At 39.8% G+C, this 19,628-nt stretch overlaps 2 protein-coding genes and 2 long non-coding RNA genes across 5 annotated transcripts; 1 reads left to right on the top strand and 3 right to left on the bottom strand.

Moving 5' to 3' along the window:
* Window positions 1-274: 274 nt before the first annotated feature.
* On the top strand, window positions 275-5,342 carry actr8 (actin related protein 8). The gene is made up of 13 exons (XM_085260016.1): window positions 275-568; window positions 1,617-1,787; window positions 1,897-2,007; window positions 2,237-2,341; window positions 2,457-2,630; window positions 2,853-2,946; window positions 3,027-3,159; window positions 3,384-3,537; window positions 3,699-3,794; window positions 3,868-4,008; window positions 4,104-4,413; window positions 4,521-4,684; window positions 4,812-5,342. The coding sequence occupies exons 1-13, from the start codon at window positions 434-436 to the stop codon at window positions 4,953-4,955; spliced, it is 1,932 nt and encodes a 643-aa protein (XP_085116142.1). The 5' UTR covers window positions 275-433; the 3' UTR covers window positions 4,956-5,342.
* Window positions 5,078-11,590, bottom strand: selenok (selenoprotein K). Of its 2 annotated transcripts, XM_085260018.1 has the most exons (5): window positions 11,458-11,590; window positions 10,879-10,969; window positions 10,419-10,493; window positions 9,962-10,057; window positions 5,078-5,953 (listed from the first exon to the last, which is right to left on the bottom strand). In XM_085260018.1, exons 1-5 carry the CDS (start codon window positions 11,474-11,476, stop codon window positions 5,950-5,952), a joined length of 285 nt encoding a protein of 94 aa, XP_085116144.1. In that variant the 5' UTR covers window positions 11,477-11,590; the 3' UTR covers window positions 5,078-5,949. The 2 variants fall into 2 exon arrangements, with proteins under 2 accessions (XP_085116144.1, XP_085116145.1); XM_085260019.1 differs by lacking the exon at window positions 5,078-5,953 and having other exon boundaries at window positions 9,958-10,057.
* A 442-nt stretch (window positions 11,591-12,032) lies between these two features.
* LOC146550324 (uncharacterized) lies at window positions 12,033-15,446 on the bottom strand. The gene is made up of 2 exons (XR_014890217.1): window positions 14,457-15,446; window positions 12,033-13,605 (listed from the first exon to the last, which is right to left on the bottom strand). It is a non-coding gene; the product is annotated as an uncharacterized LOC146550324 (long non-coding RNA).
* Window positions 15,447-16,517: 1,071 nt separating this feature from the next.
* LOC146550325 (uncharacterized) lies at window positions 16,518-18,448 on the bottom strand. The gene is made up of 2 exons (XR_014890216.1): window positions 18,250-18,448; window positions 16,518-17,318 (listed from the first exon to the last, which is right to left on the bottom strand). It is a non-coding gene; the product is annotated as an uncharacterized LOC146550325 (long non-coding RNA).
* Window positions 18,449-19,628: the final 1,180 nt, after the last annotated feature.

A 19,628-nucleotide genomic window follows, 5' to 3' on the forward strand; every position in this document is an offset into this window, starting at 1 on the left:
GAGCTATAGCTATAGAAACAATTCTTCTTCTTCTAAAAGTTTAAATAAAGTTTATGAAGAAAGAAATCGCCACGTCTTGTAAAACGATCTAAAACAACACCCTGTACCATCGGAAAAACTATTATCGCCAGTCATTAACGCTTCACACCACAAACAATGGAATATTATGTCTTCTAAAAAATATAAAAACGAAAATAAAATGTATTAAAAATGTACGAACGAACAAACAAAAATGCGGAGACGCGCAGAGAAATCTTTGGACAAATAGAAATCGAAATGTTGCACCACGTGACCAAACACGGAAGTAAACTTTTCATTCAGAGGGAAGGCAACGGTGTTAGCTTGTGCTTCAACTTTGAACCATCTCGCTGGGACTAGAAGACCGTGACTTTGTCATTTCTAAGTATTTAGTGGATTAAGTGGAAAGGAGACCATGACCCAGGCGGAGAAAGAGCAGGATAACGGGAAGGACAAAGAAAAGGAGCGAGAGAGGGAGAAAGAGAAGGAGCAGCAGCGCGGGGTGAAAAGACCCATCGCTCCTCCGGCGATACCAGAGCCTCCTCAAGAGGTGAGACGGAAAATGAAGTACCCAGCTGTTGTATACATGAACTATAGCCGTATATATGCCAGAAATCTATAATGTAGCATTTGTATTTTTCATGAACATTTTGTTCTCACTTGACACATGCTAAACTATTGTGATGGTGCGTTTACTATCGTATTAGTACACTGTTTTAGTAGTACACCGTTGCTAAATGGGTCTATAACCTGCTACATGTGGCAACAAGGTTTAAAGCTCAGAGTTGTTGAGTTAAAGCTGATATTGAAATATTTTAGCTCTTAATTGTTGACCTCTTTTTGTTTTTCCCAACACGGATGAAAACACGTGTTAACCCTTCTGATTTAAGCCCCTCTTTAAAGTTTCAGGAGCTTAGATGTGGTAGATGTGGAAACTAGGTTTAACAGTCAGTATCTTTGTTTGGGGTTAAGACTAGCTGCAAGGATGTTTGGGCTCTTTTTAAAGGCTTAAACCTAATGATACAGCATGTAGTGTTTTCGTTTTTGTGCTGGCATTAATGCACGTCTAACATTATGCCAACAGCTCCAGTGTGGTGTGGAAGATATAGACCAGGGGTGTCAAACTCAAATACACAGTGGGCCAAAATTCAAAATGGAACAAAGTCGCGGGCTAACATTAATATTTATTGGAAAAAAAAAATCTTCCTCCAGATGTAAGAATGAATCTTTTCTTATGGACTCAAACAAGTTTAGCTGAAAAACTGAATATGGAACAAGCAAAGCTTAATACTAAACGATATATATATTAGCTGTATAATACCAGTAGGCCAGCTCTAATAGTAATTTGGTATGGCTTCGCCGGCCAAATGTAATTAGGCTGTGGGCCACATTTGGCCCACGGGCCAGAGTTTGACACCTATGATATAGACTATCCTGCACATAGCTCTGACCTCACCAGAGCCCTTGGATGGAAACGGATCCATGCAACCAGTTTCCAAAAACTAGTGGCCAGTCTTTCCATAAGAGTAGAGGCTGCGCAGGTGTCCACAGTTGCTCTTTTGTTGGGTGAAACTTGAAATTTCTATTCTTTTTCACAGCAAATACAGAGCAATTTTGTAGTTGTCATCCACACTGGATCGAGGACGCTCCGTATTGGCCGAGCAACGGACACCCTTCCAGTGACGGTCCCACATGTAATAGCACGCAGGCACAAGCAAAGTGGCCAGCCCTGCTATGAAGATGCATGGCTGTTGAGAGAAGGTCTAAATGTATGTGACTCAAAACCAGGTGCACCCATAATACAACTTCACTGTTGTCAAATTAAATGGTGTCATTTTTAAGTGTTTATCCTTATTGTTTTGTCTTAATATCCAACAGAAACCAGAAAGCAACGAGCAGAGGCAGAATGGCCTTAAAATGGTTGATCAGGCTATATGGTCCAAGAAGATGTCAAACGGAGTGCGGAGGACTCCTGTGTCTGCTGATCAGGTATGGTTATAAAAGAGAAATTAGGGAAGAAAGCAACACAATGCAGTGTGATTCTCTTCTATCTTATACAATAAAGAAATAAAGACCTTAAGGTCCTATAGCAACTTAGTAAGGTTTGAATAGCTGATATACAATATAGAAAATAACTCTTTTCATTAATTGATTATGATGTTAATCCATAAAAGTATTTTCTTATAGCAGTGGTTCAGTTTTGTATGTTTGTTTTTAGGCCAGAGCGTATAACTGTCAGATCCGTCCTGCGGTGCTAGACAGCAGCTCCAGAGTGAAGTGGACAAACACAACCCACCATCCTCCTTATTTGGTTGGAGAGGAGGTCGGTGAATGTATTAGAGCAAACTCGTAACTTCTGTGAAATATGACTTGTTAAGCCATTTTCATTACCTAAAGCCTTGATTAATTTTTACCCCCCCATTTCTGCTATTGCACAGGCTCTTTATGTGAATCCAACAGACTGTTACAACATCCACTGGCCTGTAGTCAGAGGTCAGCTCAATGTGCATGCTGGTCCTGGAGGCTCACTGACTGCTGTCCTGGCTGACCTCGAGACAATTTGGAGTCATGTGATTCAGAAGCATCTGGAGATCCCTCTCAAAGATTTAAAGGTAGGAGAAAACTTCTCAGTTCTATAGCAGGATGCAGTAGTCTTGATAAATCCCTCATTTCTTTATATTAGTATAAAAAATAAGACTCTATCTATCTAGCTGTCTAGCTAGCTAGCTGCTTCTGTAATAGAGGCTTTCTACAGGCTTTGTGTTCCATAAACTTTCAAACAGATGATCATCCACATTAATCATCAGTTGCTCATTTCGCATTATTTCTTTTAGTATTACAGATGTATCCTGTTGGTCCCTGACATCTACAACAGACAGCACATCAAAGAGGTTGTGAACATGCTGCTGCTCAATATAGGGTTCTCAGGTATTACACAATCTTCACACGTAACTAAGTGGAAATTTCTTTGTTTCCATCAACTTACTTCCTGGTCTTTTTGTGTGTAGCTATCATTGTGCACCAGGAGTCGGTGTGTGCTACTTTTGGCAGTGGGTTGAGTAGCGCTTGTGTCGTGGATGTAGGCGACCAGAAGACCAGTATCTGTTGTGTGGAGGACGGAGTGTCACATCGAAACTCCAGGTGGGGCTCAAAACCCACGTTTATGTTTGATTAAATGAAATACATTTAATATTAAACATTATTTCATATGAAATATATTTAATTATTTGACCCGGTTGTCACAGACAACAAACACAGAACAGTGAATATTTAATTTTAAAACTCATGTTAGTTTCACTTCCTGCTTTTATTGCATTATTTAGCAAATGTCTTACATGGTATCTTGTATTTGTGGGACTTTGCAGGTTGTGTTTAGCATACGGTGGCTCAGATGTGACCCGCACTTTCTTCTGGCTCCTGCAGAGGGCAGGATTTCCCTACAGAGATTGTCAGCTGTCTAACAGACTAGACTGTCAGCTCCTGCAGCATCTGAAAGAGACCTTCTGCCATCTAGATCAAGTGTGTGTTAGTCAGGGTGGGAGGGAGGGTGTTAGTGTCTGTGCATTACAATGATTTGTTAGCATCTTTGAGTATTTAGCCATACTCACTTCTAAATAATCAATGGAGCAATTTTAAGTACATATTAACTACAAAATCTTTTTTCTGTTTTCTCTTAACAGGACATATCAGGGCTACAAGATCATGAATTTCAGACACGTTTTCCAGAGGCCCCGGCTCTTCTGTACCAGGTTCGACTTGGGGATGAGAAACTACAGGTAATTATATCAGAAGGTAAAGACGATGCTGTTTTGACACTGGTGCTGAACTACTTTTCTGTCTTCTTTGTAGGCACCCATGGGCCTTTTTTACCCGACGACGTTTGGGATTGTAGGTCAGAAGATGTCATCGCTTCAGTTCCGTTCCCAAGGCGACTCAGAGGACCCTCATGATGAACACTACCTCCTTGCTACACAGAGCAAACAGGACCAGGTAAAACACACACACACATACAGGTTTCAGAGACTGAAACCAATGAAACCAAATGGTTCTCAGCTATTTTTTTACTTAATTATTTTCTCCAATAGTCCTCCAAATCAGCTGCAGACAGGAAAGCTATTTCCAGACCAAGTGGATGTTTGGAAGGGGAGATGAGCAATCAGGGAGGGACTGGGGACCTGTCAGATCTACCCAGGAGCTGTGGGAGTGGTGGAGGAGGAGGAGGGATGCAGGGGGAAACAGAGCTTGGGGCTGCCCATGGAGAGTCCCTGATGGGAGCAGGAGAGGTGGAAGAGCCTGTGTCTGCCCATCTGTCCAGGAAGACGGCCATCATGAGCCAATTTGAGAGCAAAGCATTGGGATTAGATAAGGCAGTCCTGCATAGCATCGACTGCTGTGGTAAGTGATGAAGTTAATTTTTGTTTTTATATTCAAAGATCTAGCGATGAGAATAAAAACTTCCATGGAATATCCTGTTTGAGCCTCTGTACTCATTTCATTTACAGCATCAGATGAAACCAAACGAAAGATGTACAGCTCCATCCTGGTTGTGGGAGGGGGGCTCATGTTTCATGGAGTTCAGGAATTCCTTCTTCACCGCATCATCAACAAGATGCCACCGTCCTTCAGAAGGCTGGTAGACAATGTGGAAGTTGTCACACGTCCAAAGGTACCCCAAAATTACCTTAGTATATCTCAGAAAAGGTCACAGACCTGCATCTGTCTTCAAAAGACAGATAACTTTATACTGCAGACTGATCCTGTAATGTATTTTATATGACACGTATGTGCTCTAGGACATGGATCCTCGGCTGATCTCATGGAAAGGTGGAGCAGTGCTGGCATGTTTGGACACCACGCAAGAAATGTGGATCCACCAGAGGGAATGGCACCGCTTTGGTGTCCGAATGCTCCGTGAAAGAGCTGCCTTTGTGTGGTGAAAACAGGCTCTTCTTACTTGAAATGGTGACTCAAACTGTCCCACTGTTCAGTGGACTGCAGAAGGATGAAATTGGCAAACTGTCGAGCACATTTCTGCAGTAAATAAAGGAAGAGTGAGAACTGTTTTTCCAGAAAAAAGATTTAATTCCTTAAATAAACTCTATACATAGTGTGACAGCAAATTCTGACAATTCTAGCACAGTCACCAGTGTTTTTTCAGTGTTTTTTTTTCCTGGCTAAGACAATGCAGATATTTCTGTTACTTCTGAACAGTATTAAATAAGTTTGACAGTTTTATGTCATGTACTGCAGTTGTATCACAATGCTCTGAATGTTCATGAATGTCTGGAATTCTAAATACAGTAAACCCATGATACCTGGTACAAGATATTTGGAATTAATAGAAACATTAAGTGATTAAGTGTACTCTTTGGAATTATATCATAGTCACACACAAGACTGATATAATCAAGTCTTAATCAACTTTTGCAATTTGAGTTAAAAAAAAGACAATGTATACCTGTGCCATTACCAAATTATCCATTGATTTTAGATATCCTAACAATTAGTGCTGAGCCAAAGGTGTGATACTGCTATTAGTACCGACCAGCTCTTTGTGGAACCAAGCTGTGTCATTACCAAATGTGACAATAATAGCAGGAGACACACTCAGTATTTTTTTTTTTATTCAACAGAAGGATACAAAAAAATACATTAGCTGATGACTCCCAGGAACCATAACCCATATCTAAGAAACTGGTGACATTGCAAGTTGGAAAAGCCGACGCAGAAAATGAGGGAAGAAGTGATGTGGATAGCTGTGGTATCAGCCGTTCTGGCCCCTACGTGTAGGAATTCCCAGAAAGGCGTCAAGAAACTGCTTGTGACAGTGACAGCTGATGAGGAAGGGCCTTAGCACTGTGACTTTATCATCTTTCCTTGGCTTCTAAGACACTGTGCAAGGCCCCACGCCTACACGGCATGTGTAGGCGTTTACCTAGAGAGAGGAGCAGGTAATATAACAGTCAGGCAGTGTTTTCATATCACGGCCATATATAATCAGTTTCTTTGTTAGGCTAGGTCCCCCAAGGTAATAACCTAAATGCATTCATGAGTAATAATGAGTAATGTTAAAATGCATAAAAAAAAGGAGTTAATTGTTTACTCTTCAGCTATAAAAGGCTGAGGGCTACTTTCCAGTAGGGTGATGGTGTTGCCATAGGTCCATGTAGTAGGAGGCTGAAGAGTACCACTGGCCACCCCCCAGTATTTTTTGTTAATGATCAAGTGATCAGATCATGATAACCCTAACAGTTATTACACAAAAGTAGCACTTATCTAGAACTCAGTACAATGTAACCTTAGTAAAGAAATGCAAATAGATATAACACAAGAAAACTACAAAAACCTTTCCATCAATATGACCACTAGGGCTGCCACAAACGATTATTTTGATAGTCGACTAGTCACCGATTATTTTTGCGATTAGTCGACTAATCAGATCATGCATCCATTGGACATAAAACGTACAGCTTATTGCACCAGCAGCATCTGCTCTTATATAACTATGATTAGCTTACAGCTTGAAGTGTTTAAGGTATGTGCTAACTAAAAATAAAGTCAAGATGATAGTTTATTAAATTTTAATGACATTTGCAGATTGTTTCGGTGGAGTTTAATAAACTCAGCCGTCTGCTCCTTGCTATCTAAAATATAGGGTGGACCATTTATATGGATACACCGTAATAAAATGGGAATGGTTGGTGATATTAAAGTCCTGTTTGTGGCACATTAGTATATGTGAGGGGGCAAACTCCTCAAGATGGGTGGTGACCAGTGTTGGGTAAGTTACTTTAAATTAGTAACTTAGTTACATTACTAGTTACTTCTATCAAAAGTAACTCAGTTACTTCAAGTTACTTGTTACTTTCAAAGTAACTAGTTACTAGGGAAAGTAACTTTGGTTTTACTCAGAATTCTCTTGTTAATGTGTTGCTTCCGTAACTGGATACCCAGCAAAATTGACAGTCTTCTAGCTTGCTTACTTGCCACAAGTGCACTGTGCCACCTACCAATAGAAAGGAAAAAATAATGTGGATATTTCCACAAGAGAAATCCCACGCCTGGACCGTCGTTGACTGCTGCCATGATTCTAGCCTACATCACAGCGTCATGTGCGCTTTTTACATCCAACACGTACAATGCAGTTGTGGTGCTTTTGATTGTACTCAGAAACTCGGAAATTCTGCCTTCCGAATAGGAAGATGTAGGTAACACCAGACTGCAAATGAGCTGCATACAGGGCTGAACTGGGACAAAAAATCAGCCCGGGCATTTGGACTAGAGACCGGCCCACCATTACAGGAAAAATCATAAAGCCTTTGAATGAAAACAAACGCTGTTGTGACACAGTTTTGATGGTACATATGCATCAATCTATCAATCGTTTGTTATAAGATTCAAATAATTATTTTTTAAAAGCTAGACATTTTAAATGAGAATAAGAAAGAAAAGTATTTCTTTGTGCCCCCCTCTCCCTGTTAATGCCCTACCTGCCCCCCTGGCAAAACTTTGCTAGACCCGCCCCTGCACAGTTACCAGCTGTCAGCTACTTAAAAAAGGATCCTGGTGTTATTTGTCTCTCAGAAACAGTTCATCACTTCCCTTCAACTCATTCATGTCACCTAAAAGGTAAACCTGTTTCTCCATCACCTGTTCAGTTCTGATGATTCAGTAAGGACATCTCCTGGTTTCATCTTCATGTTTCCCTCTCACCACATATCCAAACTGATATCATGACCAGCAGCTTTTACAGCTGTGGCTCCAGCAAATATCAGCTGATACTAGAAAGAAATATTAAATAAATTCTAACAACAGCTGATCAAGCTTAAACGTGCTGCTGTTGTTTAGCGCGACCTCCGCTGGTTTTTTCTTTCTGGCGCAAAGTGGGCGATAAATAAACAAGAGAGAAAAGCCGATCAGCTGATCATTGATGGGAGAGAATGAGAGGAGAAGAGGCAGCTGTGCAGCAAAGACACGAAATAACTCCAGCTTTGTGTCTTTTTCATTGTAGCTGAAGTACGGGACAAACTCTTCCTTTTCACCTCAATACAAAACGCGTAATATTTTCTCTGAATACGGGACGATTTCGTTTTTTAGGGGACAGTTGGAAACCCTAATAATTAACCTTATGAATAAAATAAAGTTCCACATCATTAACATCATAGCACCCACCCAGCTGTATAGAAACTCCGTCATGCCAGCTAGCACGCAGTACGAAAAAGTCAGCACAACGAGAATAAACTCGGTTTATATCTGACCCAGATAGACTGCAGGTCATAACTTCTTACCTGAAGTTCAGGTCACCTGACACTTAGGCCGGCGGCTGCCTCGGCTCTCTGCTCCTCCTGCCTCCCCTTTCCCTCATCCACCTATTGGCCTCCACCACCACAAAAAATAGTGCTTTGTTGTGTATCTGACGGACGAAAGCCAAACCAATGCCACACCACTGCAGTTGCAGCATTTTTACAAACCAATTCTGGTTCATCCGTTTCATTTAACGATCCGCTTTCACTCTCCTCATTCTCCGTCGCCGCCGTGCTTTTTCCGCCATGTGCATATGAAAACAAAGGCACTGCGCATGCGCGTTTTACCCATATTCTATCGCAATATTTCATTTTCTTATCGTTGCCCAACATTATACTGGTATTACCGTGAACGGTATGATATGGCCCAGCCCTAGGTGCCAGGTCCGATCATTTCTAGATGAACAGTTTCCTGGAAAGTGGATTGGTTGTCGTGGGCCAGTTGAATGGCCCCCAAGGTCTCCCGATCTGACCCCCTTAGACTTTTATCTTTGGGGTCATCTGAAGGCAATTGTCTATGGTGTGAAGATACGAGATGTGCAGCACCTGAAACTACGGATACTGGATGCCTGTGCTGGCATTTCTCCTGCGGTGTTGCTAACAGTGTGTGAAGAGTGGGAGAAGAGGGTTGACAATCCAGCCGACTTCTAAATGGCCACCATGGTCACCACCTATCTTGAGGAGTTTGCCCCTCAGATATACTAATGTGCCACAAACAGGACTTTAATATCACCAACCATTCCCATGTTATTACAGTGTATCCATATAAATGGCACACCCTATATAACAGGACACCGGAGTATATTCTTGAGCATCTCACACTTCTGATAATCAGTTGTCTGCTTGACGTTTATTCAGTTGTGTAAAAACTATAACTTTAATCTCAGCCAAACTGATTTACTCAGGAATAAATAAAATACTAAAAAAAGCCAAACAATATCACTTTTAAGTTATCTAAGTGACTTACATATCATCTTTAACCTAAGTAGCGAAAGACGGCGGTGGTTTTGAAAACGATTTGCCGGGAGTCCAGTGTTCTCACCGGCTCTAGTGAGCCTTGATATAGCTATCGAGCTGGTGGGTAACAGACGTCTCTGAAAACGTCGGAGCGCTTTTGAAAATATGTGTCTTGATAAGCTGAGCAGATATTTGAAGTTTACACAGCTACATTCTTGCCTGAAAATATGTTAAGCGTTTATTTTGTGAGCCAGAAAGAATAATAAGAGTAATATTAAAACTAACTAGCTGCCGTCATTGTTGACAACTGAGCAGGGCCGCGCTATGAATTCTGGGACACAGCTTCTTCTTCTTCAGGGTTTAACTGGCATCCTTGTACATGCAGTGCTGCCGTCTTCTGTTTCAGTCTGTTATTACACTCTTAAATCCTACTACTTATTCCTGCGTCTTTTGGGATCTTACAAAGCGTCAAATGACACGTCAACTATTAAATTAGTCGTCGACGTAATCGTGACTAGTCGATTAATCGTGGCAGCCCTAATGACTACACAAGCACATATACAGCAAACTGACATGCACATTTTGTTTCTGTGTCATTCATCCTTTGAAATTAATTTCACTTTACATATGAGCTGATACTAAAATGGACTGTTTAATAAAAAAAGACAATAAAAAATTCTCACCTTCCTCATCCTCCTCCACCCATTGGTGGAGGACTGGGCCCTGCACCATGATTTATTCTTCCCATCCTCCTTCTGCCACCAGGTGGACCTGGAGGACTGTATAACCAACAGTAGACAAGAATGTGAGGAACAAGTGGTATAAATTAGTGCTGTCAGCGTTAATGCGTTAAACAGCTTAAATATAAATTAATTCAAGTGCTGAAATGAGCAACAGCTTTGTTAAACTGCATTTGTCATTCTCTGGATTATGACAATTTTTTAGATACAACTGAAAAAGAAATAACATCACATGCATCTTATTAGCTTTTTGTTACACATGACACACAATTCCTAATAAGCTAGCTTGCTCCTACATCGGATTACGTAATTTTCAGTGTTTAACATAAAGGTAGTGCAGAATTGGTGTTCAGTGTGTGTATGTGTGTGTGACACAACTAATGGTGTTTCAGGGACTTACCCTCTGCCGTCAGTGAAGCGTGATGAAACAGAGCTTCCATTCTTTGACATGTCGGGGTGAAACATGGTTTTGAAACTGGTAAAAGAAAAAAAAAGAGTGGGGGCTTGTGCTTAATTCAGAATAAACCATAATGGAGGCTCTAAGAAAAGCCTCCTGCTTACTCACTATATTGTAAGTTTATTACACCACATTCCAATCAGTTTTACAGGCAACAGATTAGCAGTATTAGAGAAACTGTAAGTCATCTATCTTTAGCGGAAGAAAGAGATTTTCAGCATCTTTTTAAGGTAGAAAAACACATGTGAAAATACAACAGTAAATACAATCAAACAACTCTTAACGAACCTTAAATACAGGCAATGAGAATATTAATGATTATTCAAAAGGTCACTCATCCATTATGTTAAATAAAGGTGGCTATTTTGTTTTATTTATTTCATTTAATTCTCATTTGACTTACAAGAGGCCAATAAACTCCACTGCTCCCCAGAAAAGATCAACCAGTAAAGACAGGCGCCATGGAGACTGTGCCCTGCTATCCAGGACCTGGCCTGATGGAGAAACACAGAGGTGGGTCAGACAGCAGGGCTCTGTGATGCTGTTCACATTGCAAGACGGGAATACATGTATAATAATCATGAGTGCACCAGCCAATCGTTAACCCGGATTTACTCCTTAGCTGGCCTTCAGTACACAAAGGCTAACCGCTAATCAGGGCATAAACGAGTTGCAGCACATTTCAAAACAGTTTTAAAGAAAGATAAATTTCGTTCCACTATGAAGTTGAAGCCCAAACGAAATCGCAGTCACATATCGGATTCTGGAAAGGCGACGAAGTTTTAAAACACCACCTAAGGTTCATCAGCTCAGCACTTCTTTCTGCTACGCAGATTCAACCAGGCTAGCTAACATCCTACATGGCTAAATGTAACCTAACACTTTTCACACATTCATGCGGTGGTTATGTTCTAAAATGTATAAAAACACCTAATAAATATCAAACAAACAAAGAATCCGTTAAAGCAGGGAAACCACTCACCGTTGGACACGTACACCATCTTCCAGAAAGTAACAGCAGCACTGCCACAGCTGTGTTTACGGTTGGCTTCGCATTTCCGGGTCTGTTGCTGCGTTATGTGACACGCATGCGCACCACACACAACAGCTACAACCACCTTACCTTACACTCATTATAGAAAAACATTTCAACGTCAAAAAAAAACCTACCCACATAGTAACTTATTTTTTATATGATTAATAGATATATCTATGTATTACAAAGAAAGGGGAGTGTCTGAAGTTGCTCAAGTTATTACTTCTTGGAACTCAATCTACGACTCACTCTCTAGAAGGTGGGAGGCCCCATGAGTAACTGCTGTTGTCTGTATATAATAGGGCCGTACAGCATTTCCCCTAAAGCTTCAATATTACAGTTATAGTAATAAAAATGAATTGCTTGTATGAACGTGTGTGTGAATGGGTGAAAAACATTACACATTTCCACTACCACAACCCTGAACTAAATAAGCAGTTAAGAAAGTGGATGGATTGATATTCTCCAGTCACTAGCATAACATTTTAAAAGAACAACTTAGTAATTCAGAGGAGATAGTAGAAGCACAAGTCTTTATTTTCTAGGGATCTTGTTCCATATTCTTTTTTAATAAGAGCTCTTCATGATGCATGCAAAATAAAAAAGCTTTGCCTTACAATATAATACACACACGGTGTAAACCAGCCAACACATTCACAGCCAAACATCGGTCTATAAATAAGGAGCAATATATTATAACATTATAATGGAATACTGTTAAATATTTTCAAGTTGATCTACTTTTATGAATATTTGTCAGTCTGCAAAGAGACCCATGTTTGCTCACATCCAGCTTGGACAAAGAATGAAGGTTTGTGAAGGCATTCTGTGGAAGTCTATCTCAAGTAAATAAAAAGTAAAGCGTTTTGAACCTTTTCAAAAAAAAATGAAAATGTGAATAAATGAAAAAGTTCAGCACAGATGGAAACTGTCGGTTAAATAAAGGCATACTGTTGCTTTATCAACACAGAAACAGTCCAAATGCAACCAAAAGCTCAAAATACAACACATCAGACCAAGTTACTCATGATCTTTAATCTTGGATACATATGTGTTTACGTCTTCATCAGAATTTTGTTTTTCAGTCTTAGAGTCAGGAACTGGTCTTGCATTGGATTCAGTAGCTCCAGCATTTTTCTGTGGCTTATATTTTTTATTCATTGCTGATGGAGTAAATCCGTGTTCATTATAAGCATTTATTACTTTCTCCACTGTTTGGCTTGATACGTTACATAAGTTGGCAGTTTCGCTGACTGACAGTCCTGCAATCCGTGCACCAACTATGTGGCCCTTTTCAAAGTCTGTTAACTCACTGGACGGGGTAGTGTCGACTGCTTCTCTTCTTTTATCCATTCCAGTGCTGAGTATATTGTACGTCAGCCTTTCTTCCCCCTTTCCCTTCTTTAAGAATGATTTGAGACCATTTCTGATGAGGCTACGGCGAACAGTAGCTGGATCAACTGAAGGGCCAGATGCATCTCTCAGGTCCTGTGTCAGGTCTTTGCTGGATCTTTTACGATTTCTTAAGGACATGACTTTCAGATACTGTTCATCTGCTGTAGATAGTTTTTTAGGTCGGCCACTTCTTCTTTTGTCTTCCACTTGTCCGGTTTGCTGAAATTTTTTAAGGACACACTGCACACCATGTCGAGATATGCCAAGTTTTCGGCTAATAGTTCTTTGGGGTTCACCTTGTTGGTGCAAAAGTACTATTTTATGCCTGTCAAACCGTGTTATCTTTGGCATTTTTTTCTTGATTTAACTAAAGATGCAACTAAAGAAATGAGAACAAATGAACAAACTGTCAAAATATACCATTTATAACTGGTTCTTTGCTATGATTTTCATCACGGGTTAACACAACACTACTTCATTCCTTGAATTAAATGTCTTTTCTATGCTCCAATGAAGCCAACGTCCAAAGGAAAAACTTGCAAAAAGACCTTCAGAAAGCCTGGAAATTTGATGCTCAAAACAACTTTAAAAATTACAAGCAAGTCTGGCTCCTTGGGAAGCAAAATATAGAGAAACAAAAGGTGGCTCAAGACTTTTGCACAGCACTGTAGATGGAGATGACTGGTTTTACTCCTTGGCCTGAATGCAAAAATCATGAAAGAAGAAAATACCAGAAGTTAAAATTTCAAACACAATGAAATAACAATACACAGTTGTCTTTCTCTTTGTGTTGATTAGCAATCAGTGTGCTAATGGAGGGACAAATTATAGGGATGAATTCTAACTAGCGCCCCCAGTACCCTACCAACTAACAGTTCTGTACTTTCAGGCTCCTTAAAAAGTATTATGACTCTGAGTCAAGTAAAGTATGTATTATATATAGGACAACTGGATGAGCAGGTGATCCGTGCTATATGGATAATGCAGAGGGCCTTGGTGTGAATTTGTACTAAGGCTATTTACTTGGTGTCTTTCTCCAAGCTTTACTGTCTTCTTTCCACTGTACAATCAGATAAAGGATTAAAAGCCCAAAACATACATTTAAAAAAGTTTTAGTTTTTATTCTTTTAGCTGCTGCCCTGGTGGTATTTAATGGGATGAGAACAGGAAGAGGGAAGAAAAAAAAAATAAAAACACAATTCAAACATACATTCTGCCTATGGAAATTTGATATAAGGTCTATAGGTACTGGGTGTAAATGGACGCCCTACTTTAGGATAATATACTACACTAATATATTTAATACACTAATATGTATATAATATATTACCTAAGTAAATTTATTGTAAAATTTAAATGAATTTTAATTATTACTGATGCTCATCGGGGAAACACAAAGACGCCATTGCAAATCTTTACTCTCCTGCTATCTGCAGAAAAGTTATGTCTGCTCTGATGAGCTGTTTTCTACAGCTGCACAGAGACCCGGGGGATCTGCCATGGTGACGCTTTTTTTCAGAGAGACTGGTCAGTGGGCGGTGACTTTATACCTGTTGATCACTAATGTAATGTCCATCGTCTGCAACATCAGTTACCATGGTGATGTACCTCCGTGAGAAGTGAACCACCTTGGCAGTACAGAAAACCTGCAGTAGACGAAATTCTGCTTCGTAGTGCAGGCCCCTGAAAATCATACCCACTGTTCTCTACACCAGTTCACCTCCAGCACTTCCAGAACCCCCCGAAAAGAAACAGGTTAACAGCTAATCAGTCAGGACACGAATGCAACAAGACAGCTAAAATGGTTCAATCAGTCATGTGCTCTTTTCGGGAAAACGAGTGAGTTTTACTGAACCGCCTAATGCTGTCCACCTTAAAAATAAAACAGTCATTATTGCACAGCTTCAGTTAGAAAAGCTAAGAAAGCAAAGCTAACCTGGCTAAACGTAGCCTTACACCTTTCTACCGTCACACGTTCATGTTGAGGTTCAAAACGTTCTTTGCATAAAAAACATAAATACTGCAAACATATTCGCCCCGACGCCGAGAAAACGGATGAAAACACAGGTCAAACCTCTCACGGTTGGACACGTGAACCCTCTTCCACAGAGTAACAGCGGCGCTGTCACAGGTGTGTTTGTGGTTGGCGCTGCACTTCCGGGTCTGTTGTTGCGTCACCGTGTGAAGCACAAGCACAAGCTAAATCACTGCAGTTACTTTAGTACTGTAATTTTCAACACATGCGATTCTATTTAAATATTAATCATTGAACCTATTACTTTTCATTTTCAATATATTTGCATGCCGTAGCCTGTTAGCTTTGCCTTGGTTATTTTATTTCAGAGAAATCTATTAGTTTTACTGTTTTATCATTTAATTAAAACAGTGTTATTATGGCTGGATAACTGAAAATCCTATTAGCAAACCTGGTAAAATAAATAAAATAAAATAAATCTCTGTGCAAGCCACTCTTCATGGCTCATAATGTAAAGCACACAGAATACATAAGTGACAGCTGAGTTCACTCAAGAATGAAAAAGGTTGAAATGTACCATCAGATGAGGTAATTTTAATTAGTCTGAGGTTCAGGTTCTTTATTCCTGTCAAGAAACCTTTGAAAGTAGTGATCTTTTTCAAGTTCAAATTTGGGGTCCAGCTTCGTCTGTGTTGTATCTGTGCACAGCACCCTGGGGTTCAGATAGCGTCTGTGCTTCACATTGTTTGTAAGGCTCGCTGTTCTTTCCATCGAACTTTGGAGAATCAGTTTCTATCTCTGCTTTCTGAAAGACACCAGCTTTATGCAGCTCACGCCGTACAGTCTTTACAGAGACCGCGTGAGAGAGGTGTCTATTCAGCTCTGAGGTTATCTTACAGGCGGTGCACTCGGGGTGTTCATCGACTATCTGGAGAAGCGTCTGTCTGTCCTTTTCAGTGAGCTCTGACTTGCGCCCGCTGTTCTTTTTTGCTGATGCTGTTCGTCCATGTTTGATATACACAGTCATGACTCTTGACACTGTTCCCCTTGCCACGTTAAACAGCTGTGCCGTTTTTGTGACAGATGCACCCGACAGCCGTGCAGCAACAATCTGGCACCTTTCAAACTCTGTTAAGTCACTCATACTGATTTGAACACTGCTTTTAAAGTGGTGACTATCTCCTTTGGACACTGTCACCTGACAGATGAGCAGGAAACCCAGCCACTGCGTTGGAGCACTGTCACTTAGGTACCCCAATGTCCACTGTCATATGGCGCTTCCATGAGTTTGAATGCTGAAGCAGTGATGTCCTGGTTAGTGGACCAATCAGCTGCTGACAAACTGTCAAATGTAGTGTCCTCCTTGCTCTCTAAATAGATGGCGAAAGCAGTAAGTCTAAATAAAAAAGAAAAAGAAGTTTTATTTATTTACTCTCCTGCCGGTGACCCAGAAGTTAATCTCAGTACAGCAGTTGTGCTTTAACAAAATGTATGTACACTGTTCCCCCATGGTATTTAATCGAGAGCTTTGAAGGACGTCTAATTTTCTAACTGCCTGTTGCCTCCTCTCAGAGAGGATGTGCAATTTGAGAAATGAAATAGGGTCATTAACACAGAGAGAAAAGACGCAAAAAGATTCACGTTTAAGATTTATTTGTTGAAAATATGCAATATTGTTCAAAAAGAAAAAAAGAGGAAAGTATGAGTTTACAACACAGCCAGTTCACATCAGTAAAAAGTTTAAAATCATTTTTGGCCATTCTTATGTCGAATTTCTTTAAACTAAACAGTAAAATTAGTTTACCATAAATAAAGTAATTGATATTCATTTTTTTAAAGAGATAATCTCTCAGCAGAGAGGAAAAGTGTTGGTTAAATAAAGGCATTCTGTGGCTTTCTGAAAACAGAAAAAGTCTAAATGTAACATAAGTTACTCATCTTCTTGGGTCTTGGGTTCAGGTGTGTCCATGTCTTCATCAGGATTTTGTGTTGTGACCTTAGACTCGGAAACCACTTTCGCCCTGGCCGCTTTTCCATTAGCAACTGTATTTTTCTGTGGCTTGCGTATTTTTTTTTTCTGTGCTGATGCAGCAAATCCATAATTCTTATAAGCACTCATGACTTTCATCACTGTTCGGGCTGAAACGTTACACAGCTCAGCAGTTTCGCTCACAGACATGCCTCCAATACGCGCGCCGACTATTTTGCCTTTTTCAAAGTCTGTTAGCTCACTCATGCTGGAGGTGGAGAGGTTTCGACTACTGCTTGTAGACTGGACAGACAACCCCAACGATCGTCAAGCTAATAGCTGAGCAACTGCCTCTGTAGCTTGGACTCATTCACATCAAAGCTGAATTGTTTCCATGCGGTGTTCCTTGGTTTGTCCACTGCAGTGCTGTGTATACTCTGAGAGGGATGTCTGGTGATGCTCTGTGGCCTGAATGCAAAACATTAAAAAAAACTATCAGAAAGTAAAATTTCAAATCTAACTGACACTATTGGAGAAGCTGATAGACTAGTGGTACAAAAAAGTGCACTTCTGGAATTGCTTTACTAACAAACACGTTCAATATACTTGTACTTTAAGTACTTCCACTTCTATTCAATTACATTTTAGACTCAGCGCACTTAATTTTAAATATTGAGCTGCTTATCATTTTGCAGGTTTAATATAGATATACTAATGCATCATCATATTATTATAACAAAACAACATGCTAAAGTCATCTAAAGCTGCAACAATCAGTTATTATGCCCCAATAATATGATGCTAATTGGTTTTATCTGAATAAATAAATAAAATTAATATTTGTTGATGCCTTTGTTAACAGCCATGTTGAAAATGGCCACCATCTTGAGTTTTCGCATGGTTAATGAGCTTTATCAAACAAGTAAACATAAAAACAGTATATGTGCCAGTTTTGGTGTTTGTGAACACCAAAACTGGCTTCCTCCTGTGAACGATTTCCGTGTAATGTTCAGGTATCTGCGGCTCTACAGGATCAAACAAACGCGTCCTGAGTGAAGCTGATTCCAGCATCAGGAATCACAAAACCACTGAAGGTGAGCCAACAGCACCTGATACGTTCACGTAACTGTTTTAGGATCCAGATAACATCACCGGAACACTTTGCGTCACCGTGCAACAGTTCAAGCACACTTAGAGAAGCTCGTTGGTGCCTTTTTCCAACCAAACCGATGATAATCAGTTTTGCTTTAACGTTCAGTTTTGCTAGCCAGGTAGCAAACCACAACATAGCTCCCCTCAACAAACTGCATATTCCGAGCACACCTTCATCTTTGTAACACAATTTATAGAAAAATTAAACACAAAAGAATTTGTACTAACTATTATGCACAGTACTTACAACTAAATCTGAACGGCAAGTCTGTGTTTTTGTCCACTGCTACTCTCCTGTGCGTCACGCGTTTCGCCAAGGAGAATAAAGTACGTCCGGTGGGGTTTTTCACAATAAAACTCTCAATTTGTGAAAAAACTATTATTGATAAAGTCAAAGATCCAATGCAGACGTTAGAATTTTATTCATACCGTGTTCATGAAATACCTGAGTAAGAAAGGGTTTTTGTTTTCTAATTTTGTTGGTAACAGTCACCCAACAGATGGTCCTACTGGTTAAAGACAGAAAAAAATTACTATATTAGTTACCGCCCCCCCAACCAACCGAACTACAACAAAAACATCCAGAAACTATGAAACTAGGTCCTATACAGATTATCACAAGGTTTCTGAAGTAACACAGACTAAGCTCGTCCTTCTGTCAACATCCTATAAAACACAAAAGCTCCATAAATAATTTCTCCGAATATTAATGATATTTTGATTCACAATAAATAAATAAATAAATAAATAAATAATCCCCTTGCACCACACACTGTACTGTGCAAAACTCTTGAGTCAACCCTCATTTCTTTCAATTTCACTTCCAGGGAGCTGACAGCAATAGTTCTGAGGGCTTTTGAAAGTATTTCAATATTTTATGTTTTTTACAGCCAAATTTGTAAATAACCAATTTTTAAATATTATCTTTAAGCACTTTGTTACTAGCAGCGAGTCACAAAAACACAGCATTTGTTCCCAATGTCATGTTCTTAAGAAACAGAAAAAAAATTCAGCAAAGACCTGAAAAAGGATCTAAAACTTACATCTGGTCCTGAAGTTGATCCATACTGTTCACTGCAGCCTCAGCAGAAAGGGTCTCAAAGAAGAAGGAATCATGAACACAATATATATATATATATATATATATATATATATATATATATATATATATATATATATATATATATATATATATAAAGAGTAACTAAAGGTTAAATGTAGCTAATATGTCCTGTTTTAAGCCAGGCACTTACACCTCCGCTCAGCTGCGTCTCAGCCACCATGGCCGGAGTAGGGGAGAGGCGAGCTGGAACAAACCATTATGGGAGGGGGGGTATCTATACTTTTGTTGTTAAAATGTTACGTCTCAACCAAGTACTGTATGCTTTTTATATTTTTAGTAGTGTGTCACACAAACAGCAAATGTTGTCAAAAGAGTAAGAAATCTTTGGGGGTGCTTTGATTCATTTTGGGGGTGCTGAAGCATCTCTCTTTTGATAGGCATGAAATACTGTTGCCAACACAAAACAAACCTAGCTGCATATAGGGGCATCTAACACTGAGAATGTTAATGTGACATTAATAGTTGTAATATGTGCCGTGGAATCTATCCATGAACGCAGAAGT

This window comes from Mchenga conophoros, linkage group LG20, assembly GCF_057382185.1.
Source record: "Mchenga conophoros isolate Kocher_MC1m ecotype Shallow Benthic linkage group LG20, M_conophoros_male_GT1.1, whole genome shotgun sequence".
Classification (NCBI taxonomy): Eukaryota; Metazoa; Chordata; class Actinopteri; order Cichliformes; family Cichlidae; genus Mchenga; species Mchenga conophoros.